At 36.6% G+C, this 13,983-nt stretch overlaps 2 protein-coding genes across 2 annotated transcripts in view; both read left to right on the top strand.

The window, feature by feature from the left end:
* The first annotated feature begins 2,047 nt into the window (after positions 1-2,047).
* On the top strand, positions 2,048-5,169 carry LOC133302731 (uncharacterized). The gene is made up of 5 exons (XM_061502545.1): positions 2,048-2,123; positions 2,853-2,932; positions 3,046-3,105; positions 3,388-3,468; positions 4,939-5,169. The coding sequence occupies exons 1-5, from the start codon at positions 2,048-2,050 to the stop codon at positions 5,167-5,169; spliced, it is 528 nt and encodes a 175-aa protein (XP_061358529.1).
* Positions 5,170-11,946: 6,777 nt separating this feature from the next.
* LOC133302730 (serine carboxypeptidase-like 29) overlaps positions 11,947-13,983 on the top strand; it is a 29,660-nt gene continuing 27,623 nt past the window's right edge. Inside the window, exons 1-2 of the mRNA XM_061502544.1 lie at positions 11,947-12,066; positions 13,403-13,467. Of these exons, the coding sequence (XP_061358528.1) occupies positions 11,947-12,066; positions 13,403-13,467 (185 nt within the window). The remainder of the gene's footprint in view (positions 12,067-13,402; positions 13,468-13,983) is intronic.

Raw genomic sequence — 13,983 nt, 5'->3', positions numbered from 1 at the left:
GTGTTCTGTTCCGGTTTTGACACTCCCAAATTTCTCTAAACAATTTGTAGTGGTTACTGATGCTTATGGGCGTGGAATTGGTGTTGTTCTTATGCATGAGGCAGACCAATTAGTTATCTTAGCTAAGATTTTTCTCCAAGAGCACAAAAAAAATCAATTTACGAGAAAGAACTCATGGCGATTGTATATGCAGTTCAGAAATGGCGTCCCTATCTTCTGGGCAATCATTTTTTAATTAAAACCGATCAAAAAAGTCTCAAGTTTCTCACAGACCAAACCATATTGGGGGAGGAACAACAAAAATGGATCTCAAAGCTTCTGGGCTATGATTTTGAAATTCACTATCAGCCGGGTAAAGAAAATGTAGTGGCTGATGCTTTGTCTAGAAATCTGCAATTTTTCTCTTTGTCTTGTGTGGATTCTAACAGGTTTGAAGAGGTTGAAGCAGAATTACATCAAGATAAGCAGATGCAGCGCATTATACAAGATTTGATTGTGGATCCATTATCTCATTCAGAATTCAGTTTGCAAGGGAGGCGTCTTTTTTACAAAGGCAAGATGGTTTTGGCTAAACATTCATAGTTCATTCCCTTGGTGCTCACTGAATTTCATGATTCATGTATTGCGGGTCATTCCGGTTCCTTGCGAAAGTTTAAAAGGATAGTCGGTGTCATGTATTGGGAAGGAAGGCATGCGCAAACAAATTCAACAATATGTGGCAACTTGTTCCGTGTGTCAGCAAAGTAAAGCTCAAAATCTATCTCCGGCTGGTCTTCTACAACCCCTACCAATTCCCTCTTAAGTCTGGACTGACATTTCTATGGACTTTGTGGGAGGGCTTCCTAAGGCTCATAGGGTGGACACTATATTTGTGGTGGTAGATAGGCTGTCCAAGTATGCACACTTCATTGCTCTGGCACATCCATTCACAGCAAATGAGGTAGCTTTACTTTTTATTAAGGAGGTTGTTCGTTTACACAGTTTTCCTTCTTCCATTGTTAGTGATCGAGATAGAGTTTTTCTTAGCTCATTTTGGTCTGAACTTTTTCGATGCTCTGGTACTAAGTTGAGATATAGCACGGCTTATCATCCACAGTCCAACGGTCAAACGGAGGTTGTCAACCGCTGTTTGGAGAATTATCTTCACTATTTTTGTAGCCCAAAGCCTAAAACTTGACCTTCGTGGTTGCATTGGGCTGAGTTTTGGTATAACACCTCTTACAAAAGCTCCACTGGCACCACTCCCTTTCATGCATTATATGGGTGTGACCCCCCAATCTTGCTCCGTTCTGGTTTCGCTGTTTCTCCAATGGATGACATTATTCGGTTATTACAAGATCGTGATGTAATTTTACAGGAACTGCAGCATCAACTTTTGGTAGCACAAAACCGTATGAAATCACAGGCTGATCAAAAATGAAGGGATGTGGAATTTGAGGTTGGGGATATAGTATACTTGAAATTACAGCCATATAGTCTTTGCTCCCTTGCCAAGAAGATTAACGAGAAACTCAGTCCTCGTTTTTATGGGCCTTATCAGGTGTTGTCGAGAATTAGAAGTGCAGCTTATCGTTTAGATCTCCCCTCTGATAGCCGTGTTCATAATGTTTTTCATGTGTCTCTTTTGAAAAAAGTTGTCTCTCCTACTGCAAATGTCCAACAGCTACCTTCTTTATTAACAGAAGAATGGGAGCTGTTTGTTGAGACGGAAGCTGTTCTCCAGTGGCGTAAGAATTCCTTAGGTGCTACTGAAGTCCTTATCAAGTGGAAGAACCTTCCAGACTTTGAAAATTCCTGGGAAGATTCAGCTGTTATCTACTCTCAGTTTCCTGCTTTCCACCTTGAGGACAAGGTGAGAGTCATGGGGAGGAGTATTGATAGGATTCCTACGAAGGTGTATGCTAGGAGGCGATACAGGGGATTATTGGAGAATGATAATTCTGTTAATCAGGATATTCTAGAAGAATAGGTTGTTAGAAGAGAGAAGGAGGATTGGCTGACGTGGCTAGTCAGTTAGAGGGAATAAATGATGGTGAGGAGTGTGGGCATGGGGCAGAAAAGGACTAGGACTTGGGATTGGGAGAGAATTAGTACCGCTTCAATTGTACTGAACTTGTATCTCTGTGTGTAGGGTAGTTGGTCATTCTGATCATAGTAGTAGTCATTTATCTTTGTGCATTTCTTTACTGTAATAGCTGAGACTGTAGTATTGTATTTCCTTTTTCATATTAATACAGAAAATCCAGTTATCTGGGCCTAAAAAGGTGTTTGTCTCTTTAATTTCTTAAATTCTCTGATCCAGTCTCATCAGATAGCAACCTGACCGATGTCTTCATGCAATGCAATAAAACGGCCAGAAAATGCTTGGTGGCTGGGTTGTTGGCTAATCATCAGTGATTGACACAAATCACTCATTTTGGTTGTGCTCTGGATAGATAGCTATATTGTTTGTATCCTACTTTGTGTGTCATGGGTGGTAACTTTTTGGGAATTGTAACCACCATGGTGTTAAATATTAGAACTCGGGTTGGCTGCTAATGTGGAGCGTATATGCCTATTCATGTGTGGCTGGTTCCTTTTTCGTATGTAAATTGTTGTGTTATCTGCCATATGGCTGCCAATCAATGTTAATATCTTCTTATCATCAATGTTATGTGATAGCTTATTGTGAAATGACATGATTTATTATTGTGAATTGACATGGTTGGTTTATGTGTTTCAGTTAATATATTGTAGTCTTTACATTAGTCTGTAAGGAGGGTTAAGGTAAGCTATTCCTAATTTCCTTTTTTACATGACATATTTTTTATATGATTTAATATGATTTGACATAGTTGGTTTATGTGTTTCAGTTTATAACTTGTACTTCTTTACTGTTACACTGAGTGAGGTAGAGGCCTTATATGAGCTGTATATCAAGTTGAGCAATTCAGTTATTAAAGATGGTCTATCAGGGAGGTGAGGTGTCGTTTCAGATTACTATCAGTTTGATTCAGCAATCTCTAATAGATAATTAACCTTTTACATCATCATATGTACATGCAGGAAGAATTTCATGTGGCACTCTTCAGGAACAAGAACATGAGTAATCTGTTCGCAGACAGGGTGTGTTAATCTGACCTTTTTTGGTAATTTAGAATTGCTTAATCTCGTTCAGGTTCTTGGAGACTGAATTATTATGCAGTCTATCTGTGAGAAATATATGTATTAGTTATTTAAATGTTAATCTGTTCTTGTTTCTACATTTAAAATAAGCTCACATGAATATCTTTAGCTATTAATATGGGTTTTTGGTTCTTCCTTTCTTACGCGTGTATATGCTCGATCATTATATTTTTTTTATATAAGTCTTACTTTCCTTGCTTTACACTAATGGTTTATATGCAGTTGAAGGAGATAGTAGTTGCACCTTTGCACGAGTCATTTCTGGTACTTGCAGATGATATTGTTGAAACCATTGTGGATAAGGTTCACAAAATTTTATAGTGTTGCTTTCAGAACTCCATTGAAAATAGTGTCCCTTATTTCTGGTACTGATAATAGCTTCTTCCGTAGAGTTTTTGGTGATGCTGATAAAGAAGGAGTTTATAGTATCGATCAAGATGAGTGCAAAGCATTTGTCATTGAACATCCATCTTTGATAAGGAACATGACTCTACCATATCTAAAGTGGGTATAGGCTCAACTGGTGAAACAAATACAATAGAAGGAAATGATGAGTGACCATGGTTTGATTCATAAGGATGCTGTCTTTGATTTCATTAGTCTGAGATGGATAATGGTTGCTATTAAGGAATCACCTTTCTCATGATGCCTATTCATGTGTGGCTGCTATCTAGGATAACATGTGGTTTATATGAGTTGTTTTTCTAATGCAAGGCTTGTACAGTTATATTGTATGTACAAGAGGTATAAGTAGATTTGGAACTATAGAAATTTATAGATTGCTAATTGTTATGAGGATTCAAATCACAGGTGTTTGATTCATGACTAATACAACCATTGTGATTGTAAATTTGATTTCTGTAGCAGATGTAAGACATCATCATATAATTATTTTTTTAAGTTCTTCTCTCTCCAAATTTTTGTTAGTGAACCCTGTTGCAAACTACCTGACATCATTTGGCATTACAAACTCCACGTAGCCACCATTCCCTTCAAAATAGCTCTCTTTAGGCTCAACTGGCCAAAACTTCTTAAACAAGAGAAATCAAGATTTAAGAATCCTGTCAGTTCTTATAATTTCAAGTGGACATCATCACAAAATGAAAGTATTTAAGATCACTATATTAAGTTTTGTTTCAAGAAAAAAAGATCACCATAGAGAGTTTGACACCCCCTTAAAAATTTGGGGGTGGGGGGTACTTTATATGAACTGTATTACTTGCATTTTTAAAGTGTGTACCAAACTCGTCCTAAGACAGAGAAAAAGGAAAAAATAAAAAAGATCGAAGGTCAAAGATCATACTCCAATCAGTGGGAAAACAATATCCCATACAAAAATCATACTCCAATTAGTTTTGTAACATCCCAGGCGCTGACGAAGGCGGGGAGTGATCGTCGGTGCGAAAGGGCATGGATAAGGAGCGGCTCCTGACAGGCTTCCAGCGGGGGATTACATGCATGCATGAATTGAATCCACACCCGAAAGAGAGAGATTCCAAAGACTGTGTAGATGTGAGACTGCACAGTTTGAGATAGCTTATAAGAATTAATTGGTACTACCTATACTAACAAGATGAATCTACTTTTCGGTAGCCCAGAACGGAAGAACTCCATAGTTAAGCGTGCTTGACTTGGAGCAATTCTGGGATGGGTGACCTCCTGGGAAGTTTTCCGGGAAAGTGTGCGAGTGAGGAAAAAACACACTGAAAAGTCTCGTGTTAGTATGTGGGGATAGTCATTGATTCTTGAAGCGGCCAGGCATTACAAGTTTAGTCATGTAAAGACTCTGAGGAGGCTGATAAGGTATTTGATGTGGTATCAACTTCTTTGGATGACTCTTCAGTAGCAGCTTTTGTAGCTTTTGTATCACAGTGCTGCAGCTTTTCACCTTATAATTTAGATGGAGATGTCTCGGATGGATGGATAGTTGACAACACTCTTGGATTACCAATGAGAGATGTATCAACAACAGATAGAGTAGGCGAGGTCAGGCCATTGTTCTGAGGGATAGCCAAAACTGGATGATAAAATTTGCATGTTTGACCTAACTTGCACATTCCATAGATTTCTCAGATAAAATTCTACACATAAACCTCATTGCACATAAAAAAAGTACACATATAAGAGTCTACTTATTGGCTAATGTAATATTTTCCACTTTGGCTTCTATATCAGCAGCACTAGATGTACAATCTTATCAATCTGTGGACCAATCTCTTGACACAGCTGCAACAATTTCTCTAGCGAATTTACAAAACTGTTGTTGTCATTTGGTTTTTCCAGCCTAAGCATGCATGTGATGGAGCGAACGAGTTCTTTTATGACTGATAGCGTATCATACACGACCACAACTGCTATTTCAGCCACTTTCATCTCTTCAGGTGACAGGTCATTACCCATATCATCTTCATTTGAATTATCATCACGTGGCTCAGACTCTGTTTCTGCACAACTCTCACCTATAGCTTTGTCAACTGGATCATAGATGAACCTGGCTTCAATTCTTTCATCTCAGGAACAACAAATGTACTTGGCAATTAATAAAATAAAATACATGGGGAGCTGAAGGACTAAGGAAAACAATATTGTTATACACAAATCACGTCCTTTATTAAAGTTGCCTGCAGTATCTAAGACATCTGGTAGTGAAAGATGGTAACAATATTTACTAATCTTTATGCATTTACTTAGCTAGCTATATAGGACAGCAAAATTCAATGTACTTCCAAGTAAATAGCTACTGGCTAATGCTGCATGCACCAATCCAAAACTTGCATGTATGGTTTGGAAAGAAGGCACAAGAAAGTATACAATACTGCACTCCACTTCATTTTATTTTTACTAACAATTAACCCACTCGTATAGCCCTTGCAATCATTCATGCTGAGAAATAGTACTGGTCAGCATCATATGGCATGACAGGATAACTACTGGGAAGAAGGAAAAAATAAAGACCAAAGAATACAGCAAATGCATATATCCACAGGAGGCTCAACTGCCAGAACTAACCATGTAGTTGTTCCAGCTCTGTGTAGGTATAATGCCTTGTGAAGAAGATAGAAAATGAGGCACATAAGATTGAAGGCTCTGCCCAACAACATGATAACTCAAACTTTTCATCAGTGGTTCCGGGAAAGCTGTAACACTCCGTTCTAGAACCGGTTTGTTATCATTGCTTTATGATATTAAGCACAGTTACAATCACATTGGTTCAATTAAAAATTTGGATAGAATTTTCTTTTTCTTTATAAACTTACTTATTTTCCTTTTTGAATAACCCGAATTTCAAATAACTAATCCCGTGACTATAACTGAATGATGTTGCGGAATAAATGAAACTTAAGCTTAACATCATACTCTTATTTTGCTTAAGGTCAATACTAAACTATCTGCTCTTTTTAGTAAATTGGAAATTCTATACTTTCTTCATAGTTCTCATCTCCCATTATGTTATAGATCTTTCCGATAACTTCGCGTGGGTTCAAACCGCGCTCAAATCGGAGGTCTGTAGCTCAAGTTATGACCATTTTACTAAACTATGGCCATGTAGTTTTCGGGATGCGCGCCCGAGCGCTCAACTGGGCGCTCGAGCGCCCAAAGACAGCCAATTTTGCCATCGTCAGGTTTTTCAACGGGATTCGCTTGGGTGCGCACTAGCACGCTTGAGCGCCCAATTCAGTGCTTGAGCGCCCAAATCAGAGCTTGAGCGCCAAGAGGCAGTCAATTTCATTTTATTTCACGCATATAGCGCGTTTGAGCGCCCAAATCAGCGCTTGAGCGCCCAACACCTGGGGCAGACTTAGTCTCCCCTGTTTTTGGTGATTTTCTTGGGGAAATCTCATTCCCCTTTCATTCTTCAAAGGTCATAACACCTAATTGACAAGGAAAGGCCAACCATGGTCACACACCATATGGCACCTACATCCCATAAACACTTTACCAATTCATCATACAAATCAAAACAATAAACATAACTTCATATTCATCAATGTATTGAAGTTCAATTACATCAATGTTCTCCAAATCTCATATACATGCCAAAAGACTTAGCTACCAAAATAAACATGATCAAGGCAATTAGACATACACAACATGCCAATTACTACTACAACGATCATGCACTAAGTCCTCCAAAATTACATCATATGACCTCAAAATAAACAAACATATGATGAGGGAAATGACATATACGTCTAACAATCCTAGATGATATACAATCCCAAAATGACAAGTTATCATGTAACATCTACTCAGGCCTTTTCCCTCGTCCCGCATCATCCATGCTAGCACCTGAAATAGCATTCCCCAAACGGGGTGAGATAAAACTCAATAAACCCAGAGTTCTTAGAGAGCTCCTCCAACCCCAGAGTTCACTTCCTACATGAAGGGTTAGTATCCACATGGCATGAACTACATCATATATCCAGAGGCAATAACAGTAATAATTTAATCGCAACATACTCATGCATTCAAATGGCCACCGAATTAAACAATCAAATCATCATACACGCTTCAGTTGCATCTTAGTCCTTTCCACTAAGCATACAACCTAGCCCCTAGTGCTTGTCCATTGGCCCTTTCTCCAATGACACAACAATACTATATGAATGCAAACATACCATAATACTAACATTACCACTCAATCATCCATTCATTAACCATTACTTCCATAAAAGCAATGGTGGAACAACAAGAGGGATTAACCTCCAAGATCCAAAGGTTTACCTTTGTTGTTTCCAATCTACCTTTGTCCTTCACCAAGTTCCACAATCAAGCTTTCCTCTAGCTCATTTATGCACACCAACCTTTCTTGGTATGATACTTGGTAATTTCTCTCAATCACCAATACACCCTATTCAAGAGTGTGAAATCCATCAATTTAACATACATACAACATATTCAAAAACTGTACAATCAAATTCACACCACAATTAAGGCATGAACTTACCAATCCAAATGAGCTACTCAAGCTCCATGGTTCCCTCCAATGGTTGGTCACTCAAGGATAGTCCACTTGTCTCAATCCTAGCAATCACATGGACAAATCAATCATCCAACCAAACCATCGTTTTCAATGCAAGAAAATCCTTAATTTCAAGCATAGATTTCTTCAAATATCAAAGTATACTAACATGACAATCTAAACTCATTTCTACCATTTATTTATCATTCCTAACAACATTTCCAAAGGAATTTAGCCTCAATCTTACTCAAACTTATAAAGCCCACAAAATTACTATTCATCATCTTCAACCTCATGCAACCTCCATGGAAATAAGGTTTGAGGAGTGAAAACTTACCCAAAGCATCACCCAACCAAGGAATGATGTTATCCTAAGCTCCCATGGAAGAAAATGCCATCAAACTTCTCAAATCACCAAGTGGGTCGAAATCTTTGGAGGGAGTTATCTCACTCCACAATGCTTCCCACTCACAACTAAGCTAGGATTTGAAATGAGGAGAAGATTCTCTACGTTTTTGGCTTTGGAACAAATGGATTTGGTTAAGAATTAGAGAAGCTAGGGTTTGAGCTTCAAAATTTGTTCTCTCCTCCTCCCTCTTAGATTTGGTCGACGAAGAAGAAGGGAAATTGGGGGGTCTTTTTTCATGTTTTGCTACTTAACTTAGTACGGTCATTTTAACTGGGTAAAAGTTTATCTATCTAGTCAACTCCATTCACTTCCAAACTTTACCCAAAGGTCCGAAATATTTTTCTAGGGATATTTTTACTTTTACCTTTATATTTTGGGTACTTTTGCCTATACCCATTTTTACTCCTTAATTCTTACTAACTGCACTTTTTTTGACTCAAAATGGGCCTTAATCCTTTTAATCAGGTATTTTACCTAACTTAACCCAATAATGCATGATTAATTATTTAATCACATGCAATTTATTAAATAATTGGATTAGGGATATTATATTCACCCTACTTTTTAGAGATTTTGTCTGCAAAATCAGGAATGTACATGTCCCTGCATTCAAGACACAGTCGGAGAAACTCGTCCTCCCGCTCCTAAGCGGCTTTTTTTAGGCGTTTTACCTTCCTATTGCACCTTGACCATTGAAATGGTTTTATCTTTACACTAATACACACCTTGCCACAAGGTGTAAGCCTTTTAGCTTATAGGTAATACTCGATCTCCTCAAGCCTATTTATTTTAACCCTATCAAGATCTCTATCCTTCTATCTGGTACTGAACCACGAACTATCATGGTCTTACATCATCAACACTTATTTAGTTATAATGATGTTATTTTCAAATTCCTCATCTTTAAGACGATCGTAAAATTGTCACCAATTCCCAAATTGTGTGCTAACCCTTTCGCTAGACACGCAATCCTTTACACAATTTTTTCTCAATAACCCCTCACATCTTATCTCACCTGTCTATCGACTCCAAGTTTTTTTCCTTTCAGTTTTCTCATGTTCAACCATTACAAAGGTGTTTACAATCAATCTCACAAAATTTTCCATTTCATGAATTAGCCCTTCACTACGACTTTGAACCCTTTCTAAGTTCTCAATCTAATATTAGTCATTTTTCTAATATTACTGTCTACATGTGCTTTAGTACATCAGTCTTCTCACTGATAATACCCTTTCCTATTTAATTGTACATCAGTTTTCTCGCTGATGATACCATTCCACTGAAACATCAGTGCATCACTCCTTCCACTGATAATACCAACTACATCCGTGATGGACCATCAGTCCTTTCACCGATGACCCTATCAGTCCTTCCACTGATAATACAATCATTACCTAAACTTTTACTTAGATATTAGTCCTTTCACTAATATCATGCACCAATCCTTTCACTGGCACGCACACCAGTCCTTTCACTGATTTTATATATCAGTCCTTTCACTGACACTGGACACCAGTCCTTAGTCCTTTCATTGATTTCACATACCAGTCCTTTCACTGACATTACACACCAGTCCTTTCACTGATGATTTATCATTCAATGGTACATTAGCCCTGTAACACCCGAAATTCTAACAATTTATAATAGCATAAATAAATTCAATAATTTTATAAATAACAGCGGAAGTTCAAAATAATCAAATTTGGGAAGTGTTACCGCTGCACTTGTACTATTGTCAAACGCAAGGCTAGACTTTGTTACATTAAAACAAAACTAAAACTAAAGTCAAGAAATAATTAAAATTTAAAAGCTCATAAAAACACATCTTTAAATCCTAGAGCTAGCCAGAAAAGCCTGCTTTATCATCCTCACTGCCCACTGCTAACCCGATTCTTTAGAACTTGTTTTACTGAAAGTCTGCTCCCCCTGAAAGAATCATTGCAGTCAAACAAACACAAACGGTCAGCAAAGCCGGTAATCCTAATCAAAATAAATAAATTCAAATACAATTATAAAATAAAATATAAGGAAATAAGATAAAATAGAATAAAATCAAATGGAAATTTAATTCAAATAATAATCTAATATTTCAACAAATAAAAATATTTAAATCAAACTATTTTGACTTATCAGTTATCATTATTAAATTATTTAAGTGGGAAGAGAACCATGGTAGACCCAGAAAACCCTGCCAGTCTACTTTGTGACCCGGGAAATCCTGCCAGTCACAAACAAATCACATTGGCCATAATCAATTCACATCTTCCTAGGGTGCACACATCTTCCCAAAGTTGCTACTAGTATCCTGGGAAACCCTGCCAGACACCACTTTGGGAAGAACGAATACAATCTTTTTCACATCAGTTTAACATCGGAGGCATAAAGCCCCAAAGTTGTGTTCATCACTTTGGGAGGTACCACCTCAAAGCTATCCCCCCCCACTATTAATTTATTACAATCACACACAATTAATTCAATCTTGTCACGATTCTCATATTTTTCAAATAGTTTTCATGATTTCCACATCAATTTAATCAAGAGTATAATTTCCAAATTCAATTTTTCAAGAATATCATAATTTTCAAATCCATCATAATTTTCAAATCCATTATCCAAGAATATCATAATTTTCAAATCCATCATAATTTTCAAATCCATTATCCAATAATATCATAATTTTCATATTCAACATATAACAGAGTAAAACCCAAATCCAATCATTATATCATAATTTTCGAAATCAGAATTCAAAGAGTAAAATCCAAATCCAATCATCATATCATAATTCAAATATTCACATCTATTAGAGTAAAGCCAAAATCCAATAATTAATCCAATTAATTTCTAGAGATTAAAATAATTTAATTTAAATACCCTAAGGGTTATATATAATATATGAAAACATCCTAAAATTTCCTAAGGATTAAGATTACATTTAACAAATTTAATATAAAATTGTCTTACATTCACCTAGAGCAATACGTATACCAAATTTCACATAAAATATAATCTAAAAATACCTACGGATTAGGATTACCTGGTCTCCGTTTTCGCTAACTTCTAAAGGGAATAATTTGGGGCAGAGAACCAGTTGATAATCAGAAAAATATAAAAATTGAAAATAATTAAAATAAACTTTTTGGAGTGAGAAGAGAGAGAGTAGTAGAGGAGAAATGTTGAAGAGTGAATTGGTTTGGTTAAGCTAGGCCTTTATTTATCAGTGTTACAAAAACCAGACCGGGTCGGCCGGTTCGAACCGAAAACCGGTAAACCGGTCATGTGACCAGTCCGGGTAGAGTAACAGATCGGAGATGTAACTGACTCGGCGTGACCCGGTGCGAATCGGAGTGAACCAGCCAGTTTTACTATAACCGGTGACTCGCCGGGTCAGAAAAAAAATTTGTTTGGGATGAAACCGAAACGTGTAAACACAGAGAAGGAGAAGGAGAAGGAGGAGACGAAACACAGAGAAGGAGGAGACGAGACGATGAGCAAAAAGGAGTCGAAGACATCAGAAAAACTGAAAAAGGTAAAATAAATTTATCATCTAATATATATATATATATTATTTTATTATTAATAATTTGAAGTATTACAAAGTAACAAAATAAATTTTCAATAGCACTCATATCGCACAAAATAATTTTATCAAAGGTAAAATTAATATGATACTTTGTTATCTATCACCATAATATATATATATATATATTATTACTACTAATTTATAGTTTATTATTATTATTATTAATTTATTATTATTATAAATTACTATTATTTTTCTGGTGTATTACAAGCCCTTTCACTAACCATATCATCTTCCCTCTCACTTCATGAGTTACTCTTAGGGAATCATTCCTTTTTAAAAAAAAATTAATCCGGGTGCTTCCAAGAGTCACTACTCTTAGGAATTATTCCATTAAGAAAGCCCTGTAACAACTTATTCTCCTGTTTAGAGAATTTCTTCACTAGTACTTCGCATCCATCGTAGATACAAATTCATGCAACATAAGTTCACATGAATAATTAGTTTCACATCATCATGCAATAGTATTTTATTCATTGCCTCAATACATTAACATACAATCAGGCATAACTATGCATGTTATCACATTACTTTTCTTTGTTATACCTTCACCTCCTAATAGTTTCTAGCCATGAGCTAAACCTAGAGGTTCACCGTTTGATCCACAACTCTAGCTTTTCATTTTATTAATTCTTTTGCTAAATTTAATTCTTGTGGTTATAGAGCCTATGCTCCACTTGATCAGACTAACGTCAAATCTGTCAATTCAACACAATGTTCACTCTTACAGACATTGCATACATCATCAATAACACCTCTCTTACATGCATGCATTTAAACTTATGCAACAACATGTCTATCATCGCCATACTTGGTGAACAATTTACTCTAAAGAGATTTTCAAATCATACCTTCAACTTTCCTGAGAGTTTCCTTGCCATCATGCAGCTCTAAGGTATAATCTTGACCTCCTGCTTGAGATCCCCCAATTGCATATACATTTGAAATTCGATCATTCCTAGTTGGACATACATTAGAAAAGTGACCCAGTTGGCCACATTTGAAGCACGACTTTGTTTCGTACCAATATGTGCCTCTATGTGTCTTCCCGCAGGTGTCACTTTTAGACAAGGGAAATTCTCTCACAACCGTCTCTCTTTGGTTGCCTTTTCTCTTAAACTTATCATCGGATTGCTTCGCTTGTAATTTCTTCTTTCCATTCTTGTCATCCATTTTCTTATTCTTTTCTGAAGTAGAGCCAGTTGCTCTACTAGCACCTGACGCTTGTGTGTCAGAAGACTTCTTGGCATTAGTCACACTATAAACTTCTTCTACTTTCCAGCATTGGTTCACAAACTTGCTAAACTCACGGATATCACAATTAGATATCTTTCGAGACATTTTCTCATTTAGACCCCATTGAAACTTGGAGGTCATCTCAGCCGGAGTAGGTAAGGTTCTCCCATAATTAGCATACTTCACCAATTCATTGAACTTGGCAAAATATTGGTCAATTGACATCGACTCTTGCTTCAAGTCATTGTACTCATTAAAATCACCTTTGGTGAAAAATGAGTTAAAATGACAGTTAAGGGGTAAAAATATGGGTGGACAAAGGTATCTGAAAGTGAAAATTAAAATGGTAAATATTACCATAAAAACATTGTGAACCAATATGTCAAGTTTGAAAGAGAGTTAAGTGAACGGAATAGAGAAGTTTATACCCACTTGGTTAGTGAGCTCACTTAAATGTTCAAAAGCCTTACTATTCCCTTGTCTTCCACCTTTATTTTGTCAACAGAGAACAAAATTGAAAGAAAGGAGATTTTGATTTAAAATCTTCCAAAATTCATAACTTGAGCTAGAGACCTCCAAAGCCAAACTTGTGAAGAATTTCGAGAGGAACACATTGGTACCCATATT

Source organism: Gastrolobium bilobum, unplaced genomic scaffold, assembly GCF_033153095.1.
Source record: "Gastrolobium bilobum isolate Gb01-03AN ecotype WA unplaced genomic scaffold, APGP_CSIRO_Gbil_v1 utg1285, whole genome shotgun sequence".
Taxonomy (NCBI): domain Eukaryota; kingdom Viridiplantae; phylum Streptophyta; class Magnoliopsida; order Fabales; family Fabaceae; genus Gastrolobium; species Gastrolobium bilobum.
Note: the sequence above shows the minus strand (reverse complement) of the source record. Positions and strands in the feature narration are given on the sequence as shown.

Coding starts and splice junctions, on each gene's coding strand:
- LOC133302731 (XM_061502545.1), top strand. CDS start 2,048: ATGGGGCAGAAAAGGACTAGGACTTGGGATTGGGAGAGAATTAGTACC. Junction 3,106..3,387: donor GTAATCTGTTCGCAGACAGG/GTGTGTTAATCT, acceptor GTTTATATGCAG/TTGAAGGAGATAGTAGTTGC. Junction 3,469..4,938: donor TTGAAACCATTGTGGATAAG/GTTCACAAAATT, acceptor TTACAAGTTTAG/TCATGTAAAGACTCTGAGGA.